At 40.2% G+C, this 26,951-nt stretch overlaps 1 protein-coding gene across 5 annotated transcripts in view; it reads right to left on the reverse strand.

The window, feature by feature from the left end:
* The window catches only part of APC (APC regulator of WNT signaling pathway), a 76,071-nt gene that overhangs the window by 35,812 nt on the left and 13,308 nt on the right, over positions 1-26,951 (reverse strand). For 3 of the 5 annotated variants that reach the window (XM_039366384.1, XM_039366382.1, XM_039366385.1), the window contains exons 2-6: positions 14,391-14,543; positions 4,915-4,999; positions 2,679-2,880; positions 769-877; positions 338-451 (exon numbers count right to left, since the gene is read on the reverse strand). In XM_039366384.1, coding sequence (XP_039222318.1) covers positions 338-451; positions 769-877; positions 2,679-2,880; positions 4,915-4,999; positions 14,391-14,525 — 645 coding nt within the window. In that variant the 5' untranslated portion in view covers positions 14,526-14,543. Of the gene's footprint in view, positions 1-337; positions 452-768; positions 878-2,678; positions 2,881-4,914; positions 5,000-14,390; positions 14,544-26,313; positions 26,407-26,951 lie in introns of those variants that run through there. The other 2 variants (XM_039366386.1, XM_039366387.1) reach the window with 2 other exon arrangements.

Raw genomic sequence — 26,951 nt, forward strand, 5'->3', positions numbered from 1 at the left:
TTCTTTTTGGTAAGAAGAGTGAGAAAAAGAATTGCAGGGAACAGACAAAAGTACTAAGCAGAGAAAGATTATGAAACTTTGGAAGTAGATGCAAGAAGAAAAATAAGCAACTTATTTTGCTTTTCTTTGAGTGAAACTGAGCAGTCAGTTCATGCTATGTCAGTATTGTATTATATTTAATACCACTGTTTCTGTTCTCAGTTTTTTTGAATCACAACTGTTAAGCTTACTGCATAATTATTAAATATATCATTTGAAAACAAAGGCACTTTCTCAAGCAGGCACATCTTTGAATTATTGCTAAATTGTTACTGAACTGATGTGCAGAAGAAATTACCTGTGCTCTCTTCTCCATGTCCTGACATGTACCAAGTTGTTCTTCCATGGCAGCTCTGATCTGTCTTGCCTCATATTCCAATTGCCTTCTATTCATGTCAGTCTGCAATGAAAACTAAAAACACATGAAATACAATACTTCCAATGAAAAATAATGCTGATATCCTATAATAAACTAAATAAATTTAAGTATGTGAATCTAATGTTTATAAAAGTTAAAGCTAATTAATGTCACTTTCCCAATATGACATGCACAGATACATAGAAAGACTGAGAAAATCTATAAACATATGAAGAGTCTTAAAAATATTCTCAATATATTTCTGTAGACTTTAGTCTTGTCTTCAAAATATCTGAAATAATGTTGTACCTCAACTGGTATATTTTGATTTAAATAATACTTATTATATGTGTATAGTTATTACCACTTACAGTTTCAGTAAGAGGAAGACTATCTATCCTTTTAGTCAAATTCTGAAGCTGAGCATAATACCAGTCTTTTTCCTTTTCTTCCTTTTCAAGCTCAGCAAGCAAAAGAGATCTAGAGATGAAGAAACAAGGATTGTATCATTTATTACTCCACATTAGCCAATATATGACAGGCAGTAGTTATATAAGTGAATCATTTTTCATTTTCATAATCATCCATGAACTTTTCTAAGATGAGCTAATGAGGTTCATGGTGCAGAGTACAGATTTAAATGTACCCTCACCCCAATCCAAATCCAATATTCTATCATTTATGCTTACCCCATTCTCATCTTAATTGAATCTTGCCTCATCTTGATTTGATCTTATCTTGATAGTGTTGTACATTTATTTGGATTGATACATTCTAATTTGTTATTACCTTAACAATATCAATATGTGGTTAGGGAATACTAATTTAAAAATTAGAAAAGGCTACCTTAAATTTTATATTTTTATACTGTCTTTTTATCTACAGTTTAATAACTGGTTATCTTTCAAGTGAAAGATAATTTTTTCACAGCTATTCAGAATTTCAACAATACATAAATTCATATTTATTCAGCATGTCAAAAATTCAGAAAATGCCTAACAAAAGCCCTCCAGATTTTCTCTCTTCCAGACTCCAGAGTCGTTCCAGAGGGCCCTGCTATTGCAGGGCTTCTGGAACTTCAGAAAATTGTGCAAGAATGCTGCCTCAATTTTCAGACACCATAGATTTGTCATCACTGGCATAGAAGCACAATATGTGAAAGCAAAATTAGCTCCACATCTAATTCACAGCATCCAAATTAGATGAACTCTAATGGCAGAAAGTGAAGAGGAACTAAAGAGCCTCTTGATGCGGGTGAAAAAGGAGAGTGCAAAAATTGGCTTGAAACTCATCATTAAGAAAACCAAAATCATGGCATCCGGCCCTCTCAATTCCTGGCAAATAAATGGGGAAGAAATGGAGGTAGTGACAGATTTTATTTTTCTGGGCTCCAAGATCACCTCAGATGGGGACTGCAGCCAAGAAATTAAAAGACGCTTGCTCCTGGGGAGGAAAGCTATGGCAAATCTAGACAGCATACTAAAAAGCAGAGACATCACCCTGCCAACAAAAGTGCGTATAGTCCAGGCCATAGTTTTCCCAGTTGCTATGTATGGCTGTGAAAGTTGGACCATGAGAAAGGCTGAGCGCCAAAGAATTGAGGCCTTTGAATTATGGTGCTGGAGAAGACTCCTGCGAGTCCCTTGGACTGCAAGGCGTTCAAACCGGTCAGTCCTAGAAGAGATCAACCCGACTGCTCTTTAGAAGGCCAGATCCTGAAGTTGAAACTCAAATACTTTGGCCACCTAATGAGAAGGAAGGACTCACTGGAGAAGGGCCTAATGCTGGGAAAGATTGAGGGCAATAGAAGAAGGGGACGACAGAGAATGAGATGGCTGGATGGAGTCACTGAAGCAATAGGTGTGAACTTAAATGGACTCCAGAAGATGATAGAGGACAGGAAAGACCTAGAGGAACGTTGTCCATGGGGTCGCGATGAGTCGGACATGACTTCGCAATTAACAACAACAACAACAAATACAAGAAGCTTCACTAACATAACTTGAAATATACATTTTCAGACTTGAGGAAATTATAAATAAGATTTCTTCAACATGCCATGCAAGAAATAGATATTTTTGTGTGGTCTACCCATTCCTGTGGAAGGAAGGAAGGAAGGAAGGAAGGAAGGAAGGAAGGAAGGAAGGAAGGAAGGAAGGAAGGAAGGAAGGAAGGAAGGAAGGAAGGAAGGAAGGAAGGAAGGAAGGAAGGAAGGAAAAAAGGTACAACTAATTTAAAGTTTCAGATTGATATAAAATACATATCTGAAATTAAAAATTACCTCTCTTTCTCTAGTTCTTCTAGATAACCAGTGCTTTCTCTACTTCCATTCATAAAACCTCTTCTGGGAAATGATCCCATGGGAACAGGGCTGCATTCACCTGATCGACTGGAAACTGATCCTTCTCTGCTTCCGTATGAACGCGTGGATATCTTTGGCCTTAGCTTCGCTCCAGGGAAGTTATTGCTATCCAAATTCAGTTCTGAACAGAAAAGAAAGCTGTTAAGCTAACAAGAAAAAAGTCTTGTATGACTTTTTTTCTATTATGCCATTCCCTGTTCAGGTAAGCAATGTTATTCAAAAGGCAGAAAAGGAATATAGGTTGTTCTTGACTCACTAACATAATAGAGCATGCTCATTGTGGTAAGAAGTTGTGACAGCCATTAAGTCAAGAGCCCACATGATCTCGTCACTTACAACCCCTCATTTTTGCTCTCCTGATGTGATTATTAAACAAATGCATGAGTTGTTAATCAGAGCAGCGGGACCTTAGGGGAAGGCCTTAGGAGGCTAGCACAGGCCCTGCCCAAGATCTCCCAAGGCTTCCACACTCCCAGGGCATCCTGTGCTCTGCTTCTTGCTCTCTGGGGTCCCTGCAGACTTTGGGCCTGCTTACCATCTACTGGGCCCCACTCTCTCTTCCTCATCCTGCATGAGCCATTGAACACTTGCCTTTCAAAGATCTCTGGAGCTTGAGTTAGGGAAGGAGGGCAATTCACTCAATTGCTGGGCAGCGTGGCACAATCCCAGAAATGGCAACATTTTCTAAATGGCCACAGTTCAATGCAGAACGCAGCTGTGGAATGCTGTAGAACCTGTGTTAGGGAAGCAAAGAAAGCTGCTCTGTTGCTGGGCAGCACAACATGATCCTGGAAACATCCGCCATTTTTTGGGTGGCCACAATTCAATGCAGCTACTCGGGAAATGGCAGTCTCTACTAGGATTGCATCACATGGCCCAGCAATGGAGTGGCCTGTTCTCCTTCCTTAACCCAAGCTTTGCAGATCTTTGAAATATAAATAAGGAGGAAGGTGTGGGCCCAAGGTCTGCAAGGACCAGGGGAGACAGATTGGGGGGCACTGCAGTGTGCATGTGGCTGGCTATAAGGGTGAATGGCTGTGGGGGAGCTCCGGCATCTATAACTTTGGGACTGGGTTATAAGTAGCTTTTGAGGTCTGCCGTAACAGTCGCTAAATGACTGGTCATACACTGAGGATTACCTGTAAGAAATAAACAAACAAACAAAAAAAACCTTGAGGCAATCAGTAAGAGAAAATAAATGGTATACTGCTCAATCTAGTTTGTCCCAGCATTCTCCCTTATCTGTCCATGCCTTCCTGTCCTTGAAAACTATCCTTCTACCATGTCTGTGCACTGGCTGGTTCAGACACTGCCTTTTTTCTTTAAACACTTCAACAGTCACCTTTCTCTCAACCATTCTGTAATTTGAACAAACATTTTTTTTTTTTAATTCAGAACCATTCTTGTCCTTCTCTTTCCTTCTTTCATTATTTCTTTCTGGGTACCCATTTCTATTGCATTCAAATATTCATTTCTTAACAAGCATTCATTCCTCACATAAAGCCATCTGTCTTCACACTACCACTACCTTTCTTTGCAATTGTTTTTATTACATAAGCTTTGACAGATTATTGAAACAGAAATCACATAAGAGCACTGTAAAAATACTATTACCACTACATTTTTACTAGTATTTGTATCTCTTAAAATTTCTCCAGCTATTTTTCTGTTATTAGGAAATACTCCAACAAGATATATCAATTTATCTACTTGCTCCAGTTGTCAGTAGAGTTTGGTGAATTTTTCTTCCAGATAAAAAGATAAAAGTAGGTAACAAATCTTCTAATACTTCATAAAGACAGAATATTTTCCTACTAAATTAAAATTAGTGTCAATTGGATTAGATTTATTCAGCTCTTTTCTCTTCTACTAAATAATATTTTATTAGGAATCTCACAAAAGGAATACATGTTTTCAAGCTGCCAGAATGGAAATTTATTCAGTATTAAATATTACTATATCTAAACATATCAATTTTATATGAAAGTCAAATTGCCAGTGTTTTCATATTTGGGTGATAATTTGAGAAACATTTTTTTTTGGGGGGGGCAGAATATATATTTGGCTCACAATGTTCACCCTGTCTGATCTCACAGAAAAGAATTCATGGAAAATATTTGCTTTGCCAACTGGTGTAGCTTTTTTCCACATTTACCTTTAAGACGTTCCAGCAAATCAATCTGACCAGATGAAGCCATTGCCTCATCTTCAATACTTCCTTGCAATTGCTTCAATACCTCCTGAAATATAAGGAACAGTATTATTTAAAAAATTAAGCAAGAATGAAATATAAAAGTTATTGTTTTACAGTGTACCGACTTTCAAACACATCTTTTGAGATAAGAGCACATACAGAATTATTTTATTTAGAATGAGAAATGAAATAATAAAAAATGCTGCACATCTTTAATTCCCAATAGCTTTTATTTTTTTTAGTACAGATTGATAATTTTTCAAGAAATGTATATATGATGTCTTAAAACTTTTTACAGCATGCAATATGTACATTAGAATAAGCAATGTGCTTTTAGAATGAAAAAAGATCAATTCATGTACATTACAATAAAAATATTATGAAATCCTATTAATGTCTTAAAATTAAAATTATTATACTCAATTGCTAAATAAAATATAATAGAAAAAGCAGATAGCACTTATATTTGGAGTTATAGTTTGGATCTTAACTTCATGTTTCATTATTCAGCAGAGAGAATTTTTTGTTGCTTTAATTTATGACATGGACATATCTCTTCATGTTAACATATGATAACATGACTTCAAGATGGCCAGCTATTCAACTGCACTCACCAAATCTTTCTTATAATGGACATCTTGATTATGTCATAGGATGTTGAAGGCATTGAGCATAATCTTTTTGGTGCTTTTAAAAATATTTAAAAATATGAATTCATAAAATTCTAAATTCTGTTTTGTACAAAGAAGATGCAGCTACCAATCAACAGTTGTTTCTTCCTTTCTGTAGCATATTGACATACATTTTTATATATGCACTGTATTCTCCTCTTGTTATGCATATGATCACCAGATTTAAAGTCCAAAGCACATATTTCAAATCTGATTTCTCATTCCTGCTGCTGAACACCTGGTCAATTGAGTAGAGGAACGATAGAACCATTTCAAAAACTGAATTACATCCATGTGATGATTTTTCTATAAAGTTTCCTTGGCTATTAATATTTGTCTTATGAGGATACCCAGTATTATCTTTTTTTGAAACAATGTTTTGCTGCCAATACTTTATAAATCTGGAAAATTTGGGGTAAAATTGCTTAATAAATACTTCAAGAAAGATAAGAGCTATGGATTTTTTTTCCCCAATTCCCCAAGAATACTCTGCACTAATATTTATTAACTGGTTAATATTTAATGGAAATCTTCTGATCACCGCTAGTGAGTAGCTGTTGAAGACATGACATCCTGCAACTCTTGTAGAAAAGAAATAAAAATTCAGAAAATCACTACAGTACTGAGCAGTGATTTAAAAAGCCTAACCTTTTCTTATTACAGAGCAAAGAATGAAAGCAAGCTTATGGCTTCAATACTACACGACTAAGAAATTTGGGGTATGTTTGTCATGCATCTACCAAACCACCTTCTCCCTTCTTTTCAACTTCAGAATAAAGAAGGGAGGGATGGAGATTATAGTGCAGTTGTAATCAGTCCTTATATCAATCGCTCAATTTTTATTTCTATGTATTTAAAATTAGAAGGGTCCTGTTAAATAAGTACTTGAAACTGAGGAAGTAAGGTTTCTTGGACTGTTATTTACTGTTAGCTTGTTTAATTAACAATAAACAACAGTCCAAGGAATCACCAAGACTACTCCCTCCAATACTGACAAGAGCAAACCACTAGTATATAAAACAAGAACAAACCCCATTCCCTATTAGCACTGATGATGTTAAATTAGTTTAGTAATGAAACATCTGCAAGAAAACAACCAAGGTCAGAGAGTACCAAGGACACCACAGTTTAAAATATTCTCTTCTATCGGTACAACATAAAAATACTTGGTAAGGTACTCATGCTGCTTTGCTGATTCTTGCTGTTTATTTACAAAAGTGTCATACTATGGGGATATTTAACCTTATGCTTTATTCTCTAGAATTCCTTCATTATTAAATGATAAATCTAAGATTTTGAGCTTCAAGGTCTGAATTTTTTTTTAAAAAAAAAAAAAGCCAATGAGGGGCTTAAAAGGGGCGTTGGTCTTACCTGAACGCCTTTTCTCAGTACGGAGATGGATAATCCATGGATGGGTTTTCTCTGTCTGCCTGCTCTTGAGACCAAGTAGCCAAAGCTTGACACGCCCCCACTTCCTGTGGAGTCCATTCTTAACGAGGGCGAATTGGCTGATGATTGACGAGGTATTGGCTCTCAGCTCCCTACTAGCGGCCTGCTGGCCTTGGGGTGGGTGTGGATTATCCATCTCCGTACTGAGAAAAGGCGTTCAGGTAAGACCAACGCCCCTTCTCCAGTACAGGAGATGGATAATCCACGGATGGGACGTACCAAAGCCTCACTGTCCCAAGGGGTGGGAAACAGATAAGGCCGGTAGATTGATCTCTGAGACAACTTGCTGGAGGACCCTCCTACCAAAGGAGGCATCCGCCGATGCAAAGCGGTCTATCTTGTAGTGTCGTATAAACGGGGAAGGCGAGGACCATGTCGCGGCCCTGCAAACTTCCTCGATTGACGCCTGGGTAGCCCATGCCGCCGAAGTTGCAGCGCTTCGGGTGGAATGGGCTGTGAGATGACTTGGGGGCGGCAGGGATGATACATTGTAAGCTTCTGCGATACAGCTTCGGATCCACCTTCCAATGGTGCCCGCGGAAACTTTCCGCCCCAAGGTGCCCGCTTGGAAGGACACAAATAGGGCCTCCGATTTGCGGAAGGGTTCTGTACGCTTTATATAACGCCGCAAGGCTCTGCGGACGTCCAATGTATGCCACTGCCGCTCCCGGTCATGTGTTGGATTTGGACAGAAGTTTGGGAGAATTACTTCCTGTGTCCTGTGAAAGAGTGAATTCACCTTCGGTATGAAGGCAGGATCTAACCTAAGGACCACCCTGTCCTTGTGGAAAATGCATAGGTCGTTTCTGACTGACAGTGCGGCCAGTTCCGAAATTCGTCTGGCCGATGTGATGGCAATCAGGAACGCCACCTTTAGCGACAGGTGTCGCAAGGAAACGGTCGCCAATGGTTCAAATGGTGACCGAGTGAGTGCGTGAAGGACTCGCGGTAGTTCCCAGGACGGGTACCTGTGAATTACTGGAGGTCTGGTGTTATAGGCGCCCTTGATAAAGGCGCGGATCCTGGGGTGGTGAGCTAAGGGAACCGAATCCGTGCAGGTGAGGAGGGTGGACAAGGCCGCCACTTGCCTGCGGATGGTCGCGGGGGCGAGGCCTCTGTCTAGTCCCTCCAAGAGGTAATCTACTATCTGAGGGATGTAGAGTTTGTGTAAGTCAAACTGCCGTTCCCTGCACCAAAGGCAAAAATTTTTCCAAGTGGAGTCATAAATGCGGTTTGTTGCCGGACGGCGTGAAGCTTGAATTATGGTAATGGCCCCGGGAGAGAATAGTTCCTGTGCCATTATCTGGCGCTCAAGTGCCAGGCGGTCAGTTGTAACCATTGGGGTTCCGGGTGACTGATGGTTCCCTGGTGTAGGGACACTTGATGAGGGGGAATGTTCCATGGGGGCGACTGAGACAGGTTCATCAGGTCGGCGAACCACGGTCTCTGTGGCCAATATGGTGCTACTAGGATCACTTCTGCCCGCTCCTGAATCAGCTTTCGGATGACCGCCGGTATGAGTGGTAGTGGGGGAAAGGCATAAAGCAGACCCTGAGGCCACTGAGTTCTCAGAGCGTCCGTCCCCTCTGCTCGCGGGTTGAAGTAACGAGAGTAAAATCTGGGGAGCTGGGCATTGTCTGATGATGCGAACAGATCGAGGATCGGGTACCCGAACTTGCGGGAGATGTCTAGGAACAAGTTCGGGTGTAGCCCCCACTCCGAAGGGTCCACTGTGGTGCGGCTTAGGAAGTCCGCTTGCTGGTTGTTGACCCCCGATATGTGTTCCGCTTTTAGTGACTTCAGATTGGGCTCTACCCAGCTGAATAGGAGTCGTGACTCTGTCATGAGGGTTTTTGATCTGGTCCCCCCCTGCCGATTGATGTGCGCCTTGGCTGCTACGTTGTCTGTTAGGACTAGAACGTGGTGGCCTCTGATTCTGTCTTTGAATTGTTGCAAGGCTAGGTGGATAGCCCTGAGTTCTAGCCAGTTGATGTTGTTTCTCAGATCCGTGGCGGACCAACGTCCCTGTACAAACCGGGAGTCCAGATGGGCTCCCCAACCATACAGACTGGCGTCTGTAGTGATGGTAACTCTGACTGGTTCCTTGAAGGGTGACCCCTTGGTCACGGCCCGAGAGCACCACCAGCGTAGCGCCCTGCGGATTTGTGCCGTGACCCTGACTAGGTGGTTGGATGCGCTGGTGTTCTGCCGTTGGTACGGGAGCAGAAACCACTGTAGTTCCCGTAGGTGGAGCCTGGCCCAGGGTACAATGGCTATGGCCGATACCATCTTGCCCAATAATTGGGAAAGTGTTAGTATCGGAACTGAACGTTGCCTGTGAACCCAGCGAGCCAGTTCCCTGATGCCGGCCACCCGGTCTTGGGAGAGATAGACCATACAGTTGGTTGTGTCTATCATGGCCCCCAGATGCAGCAGCCTGGACGAGGGAACTGTCTGGCTCTTCTGAAAGTTTACTGAGAATCCGTGTAATTGGAGGACGCGAATGACGGTCCTTACGTCCGCCTGAGCTGTCTGTAGGGATGTTGCTTGGATTAGTATGTCGTCTAGGTAACATTGGACGCGTATTGGGATTTTTCTCAGTTTGGCGGCTACCGCTGCTAGTATCTTGGTAAATACCCTGGGTGCCGAAGATAGACCGAAGGGGAGAGCTCTGTATTGGAAGTGTTTTCCCCCGTAACAGAAACGTAGGAACCGGCGGTGGTTTGGGTGGATGGGGATGTGAAGGTAGGCTTCCGTGAGGTCTATCGATGCCAGGAAGTCTCCTTCTCTGATGCTTCCCAGGATGGACTGAAGGGATTGCATCTTGAATTTTTTGTATGTGATGTAGCGGTTGAGGTTTTTTAGGTCCAGGATTGCCCTCCATCCTCCTGAAGTCTTTGGAACCACAAAGAGGATGGAGTAAAATCCTCTGCCTCTGTATTCCGCTGGGACCGGTTCTATTGCTTGAATGTCCAACAGGTGTTGGATGGCCTCCTGCATGAGTTTGCGTTTGGTGGGGTTCCTGGAGACCGAGCAGTTGATGAGTCGGTCTGGGGGTGTGACCAGGAACTCCAGGGACAGCCCGGACTGGATGGTTTGTAGTACCCAGTTGTCCGTGGAGGTCTGCTCCCACTGGTGGAAGAAGTGAGCTAGTCTTCCTCCAATGGGTAGGTCTATGTAGGAGTCATTTTGTCTTCCGGTACGGACGACCCGTTCCACGAAAGGGTCGTCTCGACTGGTTTTGTTGTCTGGGCTGGAACCCCGGTCTGTCGTAGGGGCGGCCGTACGGTTTGTTCTGCCTGGGAGTGAATGGCTTGGGTGCCTGACTGATAGGCGTGGTTGTCGGTTGACGAAAGGACTGCCTACGAAAGTAAGGTGTGGTACGTTTGTCTGACCTTTTGTTCAAGTGTGCCATGACCTTCCGCTTGTCTTTGTTCTCTACAAGATAGGGGTCCAAGGCCTCCCCAAACAGACCATTGCTTGAGTAAGGGGCGGTCGCTAGCCGCCACTTAGCCTTGGTGTCAGCTTGCCAGTGTTTTAGCCATAGCATTCTCCTGGCAATTATGTTGGATGCTATGGATCTGGATGAAAAAATGGCCGATTGGAACGTTGCGTCTGCAGCGTATTCCGTGGCTGCTACCATCTTAGCCAGGTCCTGGTGTGTTCGTATGTCCTCCATAGGAACTATGGTTTGTAGTTGTTGCAACCAGATGAGGGTGGCCCGGACAAAAAAGGAGGCCGAGGTGGCTGCTTTGATGGCCCATGCCGCTGTCTGGTGGGTTTTGCGAAAGGCTTGTTCCCACTTTTTGTCATCTGCCTTAAGGGCCTCCACTAGGTCCCCAGCCATGGCTGTCTGGGAGACCAAGGGGGTCCAGGCTTCATCTACTTTAGGAATTTCTAAGGCCTCATTGAGGTCTGTGGCAGTGCTGTATAATTTTTTGTCCGTACCACTCACTGATGGGAAGGAAGCGGGAGAGTCCCATGGCTTCTTGATCCCTTTCAGGAAAATGGCGGGGCAAGGTATATGGTGTTGCGTTGTCACCTTTTCTACGAATACGGGTCTGGATGTGGTGGCCGGTGTCGCTTGCGGCTGAGAAAACTGATCCGTCCCCATGTCCGCAATGGCTGTGGCCTTGCGTAGTATCGTGAGGAAGCGGTTGGGATTAAATAATCCCCCTGAGGGGGGCTCAGGGGGAAGTTCCTCATCCTCTGACATAGAGATCCCAGGTTGATCCTCCTCTTGTGGTGAAGAATAACCACTCATGGAGGACTGGGCCGGGGAGACGGGTTCCTGAATGCCTGAGGACTCTGAGGGGAGTTCCGAGTGTGGCATGGCTGAGATGGAGGGCCCCTGGTCGTGGTGGGCGGAGCGCTGTGCTAGGGCTCGGTCCACCACTTTGGTTAATAGGGCCTCTAGCCGTCCATCTGCCCAGATGTCCCCTATGTCATTACCTTTGGGTGTGGTGACCGCAGGTGGAGAGTTGGACTCAGTGGTTGTGCCTGCCGCCGTGGTTGTTTGTTGGGCTGATGTAGATGGCGGATCCAGTGGTTGCGGTGTTCCTGGAATGGACCACGCGCTCTGGGTTGATGTGGATGGACCCAATGGTAATTCCATCTCGGTGGCCGCTATTTGAACCAATTCCAATTGGGCCTGCCTCTGCGCTCTGGAGAACTCCTTCTCCAGGGCCTGGTGCCTACGGCTGGCTTGCTTTTCCGCCAACTTGGAGGGCCTCTTGAGTGAGTGTTTTGTCTTCGCTTTGCACTTGCCTGCCGCCTTCTGGTCAGAAGGTGTGTTGCAGCCGTAATTGGGAGGTGGAGGGGTCGTGCTCATGGATTGAGGCAACGAGGGTCCCTCCATTCCGCTTGAGCAGTCCCAGAAAAACTGAGAAGACGCTCAGGCAGGCAAGTATTGGCGGGAGCGAAATTGGAACAAGTACCAGGACTGTTCCCCTGATCACCCGACCACAACAAAAATATTCTCTCTGGGCTAAGGTCACGGTAGCTGAGGGAGGTACCGAAGGCACGTTTGGAACCACTCTTTGGGTTCCGCCCGGAGGCCTTAGGTGACCAGGCAACGTGCACCAGTAGAAAAAGGAAAAGGGAGGCAAAAAATATCAGTGGCGACCTCAAAAGGGTCTGTAGGCCTGACTTAATACACAGCAGGTATCAAATGGCGGTCACCTAGAGCGGAATTTATTCTTATTAATACTATTACTATTATACTAATAATAGGAACAACAATAATAGTAAAATAATAATAATAATAACAACAACAACAATAATGGTGATGATGATAATATTGTGTGTTCTGTCTTTAGGCCTGTTGGCCCTGCAGTCGCTTAATTTTTAGCTTCAAAAAAAAAATTTTTTTTTTAATTATTATTATTATTATTTTTAAAATTTATGTATCTATTTTTATTATTATTATATTTTGTCCTATTATTATATGTGTGTATCGGGGGTGGAGCGCTGGTTGTGTGCTCCTATTCCGCCTCTATCAGTGATTCCAGATATGATGTAGAGCTTCCTTAAGCTCAGTTTGCCTTTCTCTGGCAAGAGATGGCAGCCACAGCTCGTTTCTCCCTGAAAAAGGGCTTTGCAGATCCCAGGAGGGTTCTCTAGCCTCCGTTTCTTGGTTGGGGCTTACTCCCTTCCTGTGCTTCGTTTCCCTCTGAAGATAAGCTCCGCAGCCTCCCAGAAGCTGCTTGTGCCCGGGGATTTAAATTTGGCGCGCTGTGACGTTTTAAGGTAATCCCAGCCAGGGATTGCCTTTGTTGTCTGAAAACGGCAACTAAAATGGCGCCCGCGGTTGCCCTGGGCTGCTAGGGAATCTCCGATGATCCGAATTCAAGTTTGAATCCGGACCTGGAGATTGTTATTTTTTCCCCCAATTTGAGGAAAAAATCCCTTGGAAGGTTGGGGAGAAAAGCTCAGCAAGTGGTCTCTGCTGATGCCTTTGTTCCCCCCCCCCCTTTTTCACCTCCAGAGCCCTGGGGCTGACTGGGATCCGTGGGGAGTTTCCCCCCCCCACACCCCCTTTTTCAATTTTAATATAGGATCAGGGATGATCCCAAGGAAAACTTAGTGGTTGGGGAAAAGGTTCAGCAAGTAGTCTCTGCTGATGCCTTCTTCCCCCCCTTTTCACCCCCCAGAGCCCTGGGGCTGGCTGATATCTGTGGGGAAATTTCCCTCCCCACCAATCCCCTTTTTAATTTTAGGTTTGAGATCAGGACTGATCCCCAGAAAATTTTGTGGTTAAATTCCTATAGGTGGAAAATTTTTTTGGGAAGGGGAAGCCAATTATCAAGGGATAATCAATCAATGGATTTCTTGTCTAACCTGATAAGCTGAGAGCCACGCCAAAACGAGTCTTCTCCGAGCAGAGACCAAGTTAAGAATGGACTCCACAGGAAGTGGGGGCGTGTCAAGCTTTGGCTACTTGGTCTCAAGAGCAGGCAGACAGAGAAAACCCATCCATGGATTATCCATCTCCTGTACTGGAGAACAATGTGTGGATTAATTTATAAAGAGAAATTCAGGAGCCCACTGAGGCTGCTTCACCCCTAGCTGGATGCTGGGATTGATATATAATACTAAAAATAAAATCCTCAAAGGGAGATTAGATACAAATGTTAAAACATAGAAGCTGCAACCCGAACAGTATCTATATACAAGTTACTCAATTCCAAATAATTCTGGGTCTTCCCTGGAGCACACTTCAATGCCTTTCTCAGTGCAATAACACACTGAAGATATAATCAGACAACCTTTACATACAGAAGATGCCCCTGTTGTCTCTGATGAAATTGAAACCTTAGAACAGGGTCTTCAAACTGGGCCCTTTTATGATTTGTGGACTTCAACTCCTAGAATTCCTCAGCCAGCATTCCTGGCTGAGGAATTCTGGGAGTTGAAGTCCACAAGTCATAAAAGGACCCAGTCTGAAGATCCCTGCCTTAGAACGTGTTTTCCTAAGGTGTAGATTTTACAAGGAATTGATCTCAACCTAAAGATACAAAGCACATGAAGAAGCAGCTCTCATCATGAATATGGCACAATTGCCAATTATTTTATTTAAGAAATTGTATATGGATATTACCTTAAACAGTTGAGAGAATAGAAATGCACATACACACACACACACACACACACACACACACACAAATACAAGAGGTCTGATACAACAGAGATTTTAAAGGGAAAACAATTATTTAAAAGGACAAAGCTCACTATCCATTGCATTATAGGGAAAATCATAGAACTATGCAATCCGAAGCACAATCCCAAAATGCTTTTAAAGTAAAATTATTTCCATACCTTCATATTAGATGCTTCAGTTTCCAGTTTTGTAAGATGGTTTGAATTATCTTCCAGTTCTTGTCGAAGATTTGAGTTCTCCATTTTTAATGCCTCTACTTGTTTTAACAACTGATCATATGACACTGCAGCCATTCTGGGCTAACCCAGGACCTGAAGCAAATAGAGAATAAACATTTGATTTCATTTGCTCCAAGAAACATATCATGAATTATTTTTAAAACAGAACATTACTTCCCACCTAAATAATTTATCATTGCAGTTTTTATATATTGTAAAAATGTCTTGGAACTTCAAGTAATTCCCTATTTAAGTACAAAGTACAGAGCAGATCTGCTTACTTTCAGCCCAGAGTTGGCTGAAAGATGGACAGCTATATACTGTAAATGTTTTAAATAAATAAATAAAATAAACTCTTGAATGCCTTTACTTCAGACAACATTTAAGACAATATCAAAATATTCACTAATGAGAAGTTTCCAATCCAAATTTTAGTATACAGCATGCATTTTCATATATGAATTAAGTATGTCTTAATTCATTTTCAAAATAATTCAGAACCAATAAATATGCTTTAATAAATAGATAAGCTCCTTAATTCAATGTATTAAACTTAAAGCACACTCAATTTATCACTGTGGAAAAAGGGATGAAAGTGAAATATTAAAGTTCAAAGTGAGCTGAGTTTGCAAGAGACACAAAAAATAAAAAAGACTACGATAAAATAAAAGGAAAGTCAGAGAGGATTGTAGGTTCAGTGTGAGAAAACAGTATGAATTGATAATGGGTGATGACAAGAAGACAAAACTTCTGAACTCCTATTTTATGCATATCTTTTTTCAAAACGGAAATAGTGCCCTACTTGGTCATTCTTCCACTGAGAGAACAAAATTTTTTTAGGACGGGTAAGGAGAGGCATAACAGACAGAACTTAGCTAATTTAAAGAAATTCAAGACTTCAGGCCAGATGTATCACAGGTAGCGCTTGGCTTATGATAGCAATTGGGATAGGAATTGCTATTACTAAGTAATGTGGCTGTAAAGTACAATGTCATGTGTCTACATTGCTTTGTGACGGCAGTTCCAGCAGTCCCAGTTGCCATCATTAAGCAAGAATCCTGTGTGCTGTTAAGTGAGGACCTCACGTGATGTTGACTTCCAAGTTCCCACTGGCTTCCCCATTGACTTTGCTTATAGGAAGCCAGCAGGAAACATTAGAAACCATCATTACAGGACCGTGGAAATGCTACAGTAACTGGAACTCTGAGGATTGGTTGTAGCTGCCACTAATTCAGCACTATTGTAAATTTGAACAGTTGCTGAACAAATGTTCAGATCTCAAGGTCCTAATCTCTATATTTCAGGGTACAGAAGGAACTAAAAGAAGCAATCACAGGAACACTTTTAGTAATCTTTGAGAACTCCTGTGGTACTGATGAGGTCACAGAAGTCTGGAAGAAGGCAAATGTCATCCCAATCTTCATAAAAGGGAAGAAAGAAGAGACAGGAAACTACAGGCTTGTCAGCTTGATATTTATGCTGGACAAGATTTTTAAAATGATGATCAAACAGTATGTTTATAAAGACTTGGATAGCTGTGCTACAAGTAGTAGTAGTTAGAATGGGTTTGTTATAAAGAAATTGTGCCTAACTAATCTAATTTTTATCTGTGAAAGTATAAACTTAGTAGGTCAGAATAATGATGTAGATATGGTGTGTCTGGATTTCAGTAAAGCTTTTGATAGAACACCTCATTATATTTGCATTAATAAAAATGTTTAACATGCCCTAGATGATACTACTGTTAAGACTCAGAGTTGATTAAATAATTGTATTCAAACAGTGCTCATAAATGGTTCTAACTTCAGCTTGAAAAGAAATATTGAAAAAAAATGCCCTAGGCCTATATTTTAGACCATACACTGTTTAACATAAAAAAGATATTTATAAAGTTTGCAGACAACACAAAATAGGGAAGGGTGGCTAACGTTTACATAAAAGAAAGATTCAAAACAATCAAGATAGACTTGAGCAGTAGGCTGAAATGAACAATTTAACTGATAAAATGTAAAATTCTGATAAAAAATGTATAGGAAAACTATAAGGCACAATTATAGGATGGGTAAAGCTTGGCTTACATGACCACAAATCAAACACGAGTTAGCAGTGTAATGCAACTGCTAAAAAGACAAATCCTATCTTGGGATGCATCCACAAGAATACAGAGTCCAAATCATGGAAAGTAACTGTGACTGTTACTAGGCCTAGCTCTGTCTCCAGCTCTGAGCACCATACTTCATAAATGACAATGATAATTTGAAGTAAGAGGCTAAGAGGTCTGGAAACTAAATCCTATAAGGCAGCGGTCTCCAACCTTTCCGGCTCCAGGACCAGCAGTGGCAAGGGTGGCAGGGGAGAAGGTATGGGTTCATGCACATAACCTAATCCCACACGTGTGCAAATAAAACTTTGTGTGGTCACCTGTCGCTTGAGAAGCCCAGTTCCCAACTGGCTGCAGCCCAGAGGTTGGGGACCTCTGCTACATGGAATGGTTAAAAGATCTAGATATGTTTATCTTATAGAAAAGATGGCTGAGAGCTAACAACAGTCATATGTGAAGGGCTGTCTCACAATACAAAGAGTAGTACTTACTTTGATACCCCAGATGGTAGGCACTTCCCCTAAACTTACTTCAATTTGTCACTGTCATTCATGAAGTCAAAATTACAAAGGAGAAGGTACAGGTTAGATATCAAGTGGAACAGGCTACCGTATGAAATGATAAGTTCTCACTTGCTGAAAGTCTTCAAAGAGAGACTGAATGGACATCTGTCATAGCTGTTTTAGTGGATCCTGTACTGACTAGGAATTAGATTAGATGGTTGCTAAGGTCCATTTGAATTTTTTAAAAAATGAATATGCTTTTAGGTGGCTACAGATAGTAGGCAATAGTTTCACCAGTATGTCTAATGGAGCATATATATGTGTATGTGTGTGTGTGTATATAATATGTGACTAACATTCCATTTGAGAATGTTACTTGAATACAATAGACAAACTATTTTCCTACTTTTCTCTAAAAAGAGGAAATAAAATAGAAATAGAAAGTAGAGAATGCACCTAAATGAAATATATTAAAATGTGGGTAATACCCTAATTCTAAAACAGTAGGTATTCAGCTATGAATGAGCAACAGAGTATTTTGGAAAAAGAGTACGGCTAAGTAATTTCCTTATTCCAAGGACTGAATCAGTTGCTTCATGACGATCAGGAAGTATGTATGCGTATACAAATATTCCATTCATAGCAGGGGCATATGAGATGACTGGAGGAAAGTTTAATTCAAAAATGAACTATGAACAGTGAGTAAAAAAATTAAATGAATCTTCCTTGCTAATTAGTTTGCTCCCATATTTATTCATTCCTTTTATTGGCCTAAATAAGGTACATATGCATAAGTGTGTGCATATCTTTGTATGTATGTATAAACAAATAACATTCAGAGAACTTAAATAATAGCACATGCAATTTAACTTGATGCAATTAACACCAATTTATTTATGTTTATATTTTTAATAGCCATGCATATTCTGGCAACTTGTTTTTCCATTTGGTTGCTGATTGAATAGAAGACCAGCAAGAAATAACAGAATTAAGGACTAGTCTAAGAATTATTTTAAAAAATCCCCAAAGAAGGAATAGCATATCACTTGCATAATATTCCCAGGAAAAACTACACAAGCATATTCATGAAGCCACCAGGAGCTAAACTCAAACTGAAGAAAAATTTACTTTCCATTCTATTTGGAATGTGCTTTGTAATTCCTCATTCAAAGATGAAGTGTGGCCCTCATCCTATACATAGTTATAGAAATCTGCTTTATATATAAATGCAAAATGCCTAATAACTCCTGAGATTATTATTTACAGTATCTTTGACCACTGGCTATACTAATAGAACCTATGACAGGTAGTCCTTGACTTATGACCGGTCACTTAGTGACTGCTTGACCTAGTTTATTTCTGACCTAGTTTTAAAGTTATGGCCACTGAAGCGCCCCCGTGGTCATTTGCCCTTACAACCGGATGCAGACTGCTGTAAGACTCCACCTATTTCCCATTCCCCCAGCTGGGTCCCTGTAGACTTTGGGCCTGCTTCCCACTCCATCAGGTACCTTACATTCCTCCTCACCCAGCCTTATCACTGACTGCTCACTTACTTTATTCCAGCTTTGTTTCCCCTTCCCAATAGCTTTTAGTTTTCTTTTCTAGCCTAGGCACACTAGAAGCTAGGGGGAGAAATGAAGCTGAGAGACACCCTCCCCCCTTTCTAGTGTATCTGGGCTAGAAAGAAAAGCTCGAAGTCATTGGTGGTGGGAGGGAACAAAGGTGGAATAGAGCTCTTCCATCTTAGTTTTCCCTACAACTACTAGCATCCCTGGGCTAGAAACTGTGAGTAGGAAATGAAGTTAGGACAAAGCGCTCCCATTTTTGTTTCCCCTGCAGTTTCTAACAAGCCTGAGCTATAAAGAAAGGAGCTATGGAAGAAGAGCAAGGTGCTCCGTCCTTCGATGTCCCTAAGCTGTGTTGCTAGGTTGGGTCCCCCTAGGCTGCTCCAAAAGTCGTGTTAGTTTCTGGGAACGGATAGAAAAGGAAAAGTGTGTTTGTCTTCCCCAATGTAACCTGTGGAGATCTACAGTAAAAAAATAAGTAAGCAATATGTGATTGGGGGCGGGGGGGGGAAAGTTGTGTGTGGGAATCTGGTGGGATGGCAAAGCAGTCCCAAGGCCTGCAGGGATCCTGAGGGTGGAAAGCAAAGCACAGGATGCCTCAGGAGATGGGAAAAGCCCAGGCAGGGCTTATATTAGGCGTTCCAGGGACTCTGAGGCACCCCTGCTCCACTTAATGACTGCATTGGGAAAACTGGGATGGGAGTCATTCATTGGAGCGATCATGTGGGTGCTTCACTTAATAGCCATCACAATTTGCAACAGTAATGGGCAGCCTCATTACAGTCACAGGTCAAGGACTGCCTGTAAATTTGATGTCCAGTTTCCATCCCATCAATTCCTATTTTGTACATAAATTGCAAATTTAGGCATTTTTGTTATTTATATTTTTAAATCCATTTTAACAACAATGTTCGGGGGGGGGGAATCTGTCCCTGAATTCTTAAAAATCAGATTTATTCCTTCAAAACAATTTAATATGTTCCAAAATAGATCATGTTTTAATGAATGCTCAGAAGATAGTAAATTTGGGAAAAAACTTTCCCCGAAAGTTAAATTAGCTAATAGACAAAAATTTTCAAAGCATTTTCAAGCTGAAATTTTGCATGTTAGAAGATGACTACACAACCTGAAGCCTACTTAGTAAACATTTGCATCAAGAAATGAATATAAATATATAAATATATTGTAAATATGCAGATTGCATGCACGGTTTCGTTGTACCCAGAGAGACTAATTAATGTTTCGAGAGGTTCATCCACAGGTTTTCCATGTTGAATGCAATTCTTTATTTTAGTAAAGTGATGGTTAGAGTTGAAAGGAGGACTAAGGATTTATACTCATCTTATCAAGAGTGGAAAAGGTAGATAATGAAGTGCTGATTACTAAAGTAATAACTTGGCAGGAAGTAAAGTAATGCAGGACTAGATGAAAGAAAAAGACTAGCTGGAAAAATGAATGTTGTAAAGAGCCTACACAGCATCCTGGCTTCCACTGAAAATTTTCAAGGAAGATAGAGGAGTGAAAGAGAAAGAAGAGTTAGTACAGAGCTACCATCCACCTTATTTATCTCTTATAGACAGCTTCAAACGCAGCCTTATATTAAGAATACTACAAGAATCTCTAAAAAAAAAAAAATCAAGATTAGCATATTGGCTCTGCCCAAGATTGCACAGACTCTAAATGTTACATACAATTGGTAAAAAAAATTAGCTAATCATTCTGACTAATAAAAAATTCCAATATTCTGCATCTATTCAAATAGAAAAAGTGAAACTCAGTCAATCTAGTTCTTGTAAGTGCTTATCAGCATAATTTCTGATTTGTCTGGATTCAGTTTCGGACTATTTGTCTTATTCAATATAAGTTCAAACAGTAGTTCTGCATTTCAAATGTTCTTTGCTTAATGATCCTATCTGGGGCAGGATTTTCCACCATTAAGCATTGTCTAAGCGTCACCTAAGGTTAAGTGAAATATTATGTTACCACGCCACTTAATGACAGCAATTTCAACAGTCCCAGTTGCAGTTCTTAGGTCAAGACTTTGCCCTCATTAGGCAAAAACTTCATGCTTCTCCTGCCCTACCATTCCTGCCTCTGATTCAGCTGCTACCCACCTATCTTCCCTCCCCCCTCCATCTTGTCCTTTTGGTTACCCTGCACTCTGCCAGCCTACCCTCAGCTGCCCCTTACAAACCTTCACTATCTGCTTCCTCCTGCTCACAAGGTGCCCCTGGGCTGGCCCTTTTCAAGGCAGCTTCTGGCAGCATAAGTCCTTTGCAAAGGGACAGGTAGCGAGCCATTCCAGCAGCAGGAGGAAGAAGATGGCGAAAGTCTACTGAGGGAGATGGAAGGCAAGATGGCAGAGGTGGAAGAGGGCAGGATGGTATAAGGGCAGAGATGGGGGGCAGAAAGGCAGGAGGGGCAGCTGAAGTGCACTAGGCAGCTGTGAATGCTGAGTGCTCAAATTTTGATCAAATGACCATGGGGTCACTGCAACAGCAATATCTCCAAGAACAAACTATAAGTACCATTCATTCAGCACCATTGTAACTTTGAACAGTCACTGAACAAATGGTTGTTAAGAGATGCAGCTACAAACTTTGGTAACAAAAATTTGAATCATCACCAGAAACTGATACTCAGCTACAGAGCAACATTGACTCTTCCAAATAATTTAAATATTAAGTAGTATTCTATTTAAATATTATATGTAATATTTTAATATTAAATATTATTAAATATTAAAGAGCATTTACTATTATTAAATAGTGCTAATATTGAATCTTGTGGAGCACCCTTTAATACTTTATATACCTTGTCTGTTTAGACCAAAAAAAAAAAAAAAAGGTACCAAACTTTCAACTAAAACAGTTAACATGAATTATGTGGACCATTATCAAAATCCAATGAAATGGTCTACTAAAATCAAGATTATAATTATCAGTCATATAATGACCATTATTTTTGAAAAGAAAGGCTTAGACACAGGTTTATAACCAGTCTTATAACATAAAGATCATCTCTTTAAGATAGTGGTCTCCAACCTTTCTGGCTTTGCAGACTAATGGGAGAGGGGATGGTTCTGTGCAAGTGGCAGGCGAGCACGCAGCTACATTTGCACAAGCGGCAGGCACACATGCCCATCATTCACACAAATGGAGCTAAGCGCACTTGCCTGCCACTTCCCTGGCCCAGTTTTGAAAGGGCCACTGACTGTTACCAGGCTGTGGCCCTTTCAGGACCGGGCCACGGAAGCGGCAAGCAAGTGCTTTTACCAGGCTGCGGCCCGGGGGTTGGGGATGCATTCACAATTCAGGCCATCAACTGGAAGTGTTAGTTGGCTTTTACCATCCAGGAAGGATAAGAAGCCATATTCTATATAGCAACTTTTCAAAATAAGAAATATCTTAAAGGTAAGTCAATATGGGTTTCGGTAGGACAATGTATATGTGACAAAGACAAATATTTACCTTCAATTAAGAGAATGTGAATCTCAAGTAGCAATGCACACCAATTTCCTTGCTGAATTAATACATTAGCTAATAGACTATAAAAATGTATTTCAAATATACATATGGACCAAACTGCTTTTTTCTTAAAGAGAAATATAAAGGGTAACAATAGGTGTTTAAATCAATGCAACAGAACATATTAACAAAAAGAAGAAAGCTGCACTAATTTTTTGGGATGGAGAAAAAGCCTTTGACAACTTGTAATGGTACTAAATAAAATGAATCCTGAAGAAGAATTGCAAGCTTGGGTTAAAAATATATACAAATGGCAGAAAACAATAATGTCTTGGCAGATTTCCAAATCAGTAAAGGAACAAGGCAAGGATGAACATGCTTTGCAGAGGATGTAGTATTAACTGTGATAATTAGTTCATTTCAGTCAATGAAAACAATTTATAATTATTCAGAATTATGGAGAACATTTTATATAAAATCTATGTTAAGAAAACAAAATAGCTTTATCAATAACAACTGAAAGAAAAATTGATACAAAATGTTGTGCCGATGGTATTTGATTGTTAACCTTAGAGAATACACAGTGATGGCAAAACTAATACATTCACAGATACACACATAGATACACTAGAAGTTTAACCAAATTTAAGCAAGAATGGTTTCCATGCATGCAAAACATCACATAGCATGACAAATATATTAACTTACAGTTTGGTTTCTAAGGGGCTTAAATGTCTACACGCATTGTAAAGTGGTAGATAATAAAAAAGAAGAAATCAGAAACACAACAATTCTTTTTTTATGTTTCAATATAATTTTTGGTATTTTAAATCTTTTTAAATTTAACAAGTGATAGATAGATAGATAGATAGATAGATAGATAGATAGATAGATAGATAGATAGACAGACAGACAGACAGACAGACAGACAGACAGACAGGCGGACAGGCGGACAGACAGACTGAGTGTAACAATACAATGAAAACTTTAATATTAAGCAATCAGTTTAAGATTGAAATCTTTATCATATAACACATGCGATGAAATTCAGAGTGGTTTTTTTAATGTTATACTCAAATGAGGATGAAAAAGTCAAATTATTTATGCTTGTAAATTAATAGTGATAGATCACTTCTCTGTACTCAACACTCTAAATTAGGGGTGTCAAACTCGCAACGTCACGTGATGGGTCGCAATGTATCGCAACATATTTTCCATTGCTGGCAATGGGGTGGGCGCGGTTTCACCATGATGCATCCCGCCCATGGGCCGGCAGTTTGACACCCCTGTTCTAAATTATTTAAATAATAGAATGCTAATAATCTCAAATAATCTATAAACATGACTATATTGAAACAATATAATGTATCAAGATTTATAATAATATAATGAAAAGCAAAAAAAATCTAGCAATTTCACTGATAACATTCATATAGAAACAGACATCTCAGGAAAGACTGCATGAATTTTCCAAAGCCTTCGATCATTATAAGGGCTCTTTTACAGCACACTAATAACTGTATTCAAAAGATAGGTGGGACAGTAACCTCTAGTACTTTATTAAATTATTGTTTTTCATTATTTTTATTTTAACAAGTACTGTAGCAAGTACTGTATACAGTACTGATACGAAGTATTGCAAACATATATTTTTATTAATAGAGAGTGCTATGACAGTGAAATTCAGATTCACAGCTCCATCTTCTGATGACAAAAAAAAGCTGCACTTATTTCATTGTTACAGACTAAGCAAAAACGGGCAGAAGGAGCAGAAAAACCCCCAGAAAAAAATATCTAAACAGGAGAAGAGGAGAAGCAGCAGAGTGAATTGGGAGGAGGCAAGAAAAGAATCTGGAGAAAGAAATCAAATGAAAGAAGTAACAAAGTGGAGGAGAAACCAAGTGAAGAAAATTGATGTAAATGCACATACAAAAGAGAATCAGAGGTGGCTGCTGTAGCAGAAAGTAATGGATTAAAAATGAGAAAAAAGTGCAGCAGCAAAGGAGGAAATGCACTGCCACAAGTGGAAGAGCATTCAGGCAACAAATATATTGAGTAGGCCTAGAAGACAGACTTGGAGGAGGCAGCGATATCACGAAATTAAAGGGGTGATAGAAGGGACTCCAACTACGAAGAGGGGGAGAGCGAAAGAAAGAGTAAATGAAAAGAGTATTAACAAAGAGCAGAATATCGAGGACAAGAGGTTGAATGCACTTTAACTGGAAGCAACAAACAGGCCTGGGGAATAGAGGCAATGACTGCACCAGATAGCACTTTACTAGAATTTCAGCACTCCTGCTCTAGGGCTATTCAACATGTTGTCAATCATTCTGCTGTTCTGCACATATATTCCATACTAGCATTTCATGTGCTTCCAAAGTTTAGGATTAGGAAGCATTATTTGTCACTTGCATTGTATGGCTTAGATTTTGTCTTCTTCACTGCAATTTGCTGATTATATATTATTGATTATAGTTTGCACAACATATCAATACAGTATAAATTCAATCCAACTAAGAGGTCAGTGAAATTGCATTTTCCCCATTCACCAAGCATAAAGATTTTCATAACAGTCAGTGAGGTTGGGGCTTAAAGTGTCAGTCCAAATTAAGTGACAGTAGTTTCTCTGACAAACAGGCGACAGGTCAATGCCACATCTCTCTCTGCATTTTCCTTGCACATAGAGGATGAGCAGCAAGGATACCCAAATTGTTTTGTGCTATATATCATGCTAATGGGATGTATCTTTCTGTCCACACCCACAAAACTTAGTAGATTACTCCCTAGATTATTCACTTGTACTGATGTTACCTAGTTTGGGTAATGAAAGGTCTGCAAGAAAACAACCAAGCTCAGAGAGCACCAAGGACCCCTCATTTCAACCCTGACTACAAATATTCTCCTTTATTGGTAGATTATTTTCCCTTTAGCTTCTGCTACTATTAAGTGACATAGTTATTACTTGTTACCCTTTTGGGACTACTACCAGTTATATAGTAATATGTATATCTTTAAGTCTGAATGGTTAAAATTACATATACTAAAATACATTCCATACAAAAGTATTCATACAATATTTTTATAGATATCAAGTGCAAACCTCTACATGTTAAGCAACAAAAAAATAACATTGAGTTCAATGGAATTTCAGTACCAGATGATATACATAGCATTGTTATTTAGTTCTGTTCCATTAAAATTATTTAAATGGCAGGTTATATTTTATACCCTTTGCTATAATTATTAAAATCATAACTAATTATCTTGAAAGAACATCTTAATTTACCCACTTTCTGAAAACAAATTAGGTGTGATTCAAGATTAAAGATTAAATGGGATTCCATTTATTCAGTTCATGACTGAAGCCTCCATGGGTTTCAACTGGCCTGCTCTAACTATAGTTAAGTCTTCCTCTCCGTTTTTTAAAAATATTGAATACTGATTGATATAACTAAAATTAGACAATTTTCACGAATGCAATTAATGTTCCAACAAAAACAGGAAAATAAAAGCATACACATGTAGAAAAAATTAGCATTTCTAAATTTAGCATAACGAATTTTAAAGAATAATCTGGACTACCCCCCCACCTCCCACAAAAGCAGCAAATTTCCTCTAAAATGCTATCTGCTGCTTATGTTACCAAACATTATTTTCAATTTATCCATTTACTTTAAAATCATTGCTTTACTTTACTATTTATAATTCTACTGATACTGAAAAATCCTTCATTTTTCATTCATACTGAAATACCTAAGATGACCTAATTATTACATTAAAAGAACTATATGACAAGAAAAAAAGAAAAACACCTCATTTGCTATTTATTATTAATATTATCCAAGACTGAATAACTCCGAGTTTTTTTGATGATGAATATAAGTCAGATAGCTTCGTCTGGGTGGATGATCAAAGAAAATGAGGAGCCCAATATACAGCTTTATTTTCTATTTCAGCAATTGCTTTTTTTTTTTTCAGGTGGCAGCTGCTTTATTACATTCCTGATTGCAGCAGTGCAGGAAACATTCTCATTTCTAGGTAGCTTTTTCTTTTTAAGTAAGGAAGCAAAAACTGCTGCAGTAAACCGCAAAAGTGCCACTTATACATCGTGTCAGTAACAAAGGCATATGATTTTGCACCATTTTCAGTACAGAATCTTCCTGGCTTCCCAATGTCAAAGTAAATATTTCAAAGCTAGAATAATTCAGTTTCTATAATACTTGCCTCATCTTCCCCTACAGCCTCTATTTTGCAGGGCTGTTAGATTCACATCAAGGCATCTCCTATGTGGCTTTGTGTCTTTTTCTCTGGCTGCTGCTTCTGTGACAGGAGGGGGGAGGAGGAGGAGGAGGAGGAGGAGGAGGAGGAGGATTTCAATGGGCTCAGTTCTCATTCCTCTAAGTAATGAATCCGTTTCATTCTTTGTTGCCCTTTATCCGTCTCCTAAGATACCATTTTCCCATTTTCTATGTCAAACCTTTAAAACAATCTTTTGTTCCCGATAAAGACATCTTATTTTTTTCAGCCGCCTTCTAAGTGCACCATTACCACCTTCTTCCAGCCTGTCAAAAACAGGGATTATAATGCTAAGAATCTATCTCTCGTATATTTCTCTAAAAGTCAAAATGAGCAGATGGGTTAAAAACAACCAGACTGCCTTCTCTGATATTTGTCAATACAAAGGCATGGATCAGCTCATTGCCACAGATACAAATGCTAATTTCTATTAAGAGTACAATGCCAATGTACACCTACCCCATCTCCGATACTGACTGCACCTCCATTCAGTCTACAATACAGTATCCAGTAGCCTCCTGTATTCAATGACTGCGCTACGGTTAGAGCCAATACAGCCACATTCC

This window comes from Crotalus tigris, unplaced genomic scaffold (genome assembly GCF_016545835.1).
Source record: "Crotalus tigris isolate CLP2741 ecotype Arizona unplaced genomic scaffold, ASM1654583v1 scf7180000020270.473046, whole genome shotgun sequence".
NCBI classification, from domain to species: Eukaryota; Metazoa; Chordata; class Lepidosauria; order Squamata; family Viperidae; genus Crotalus; species Crotalus tigris.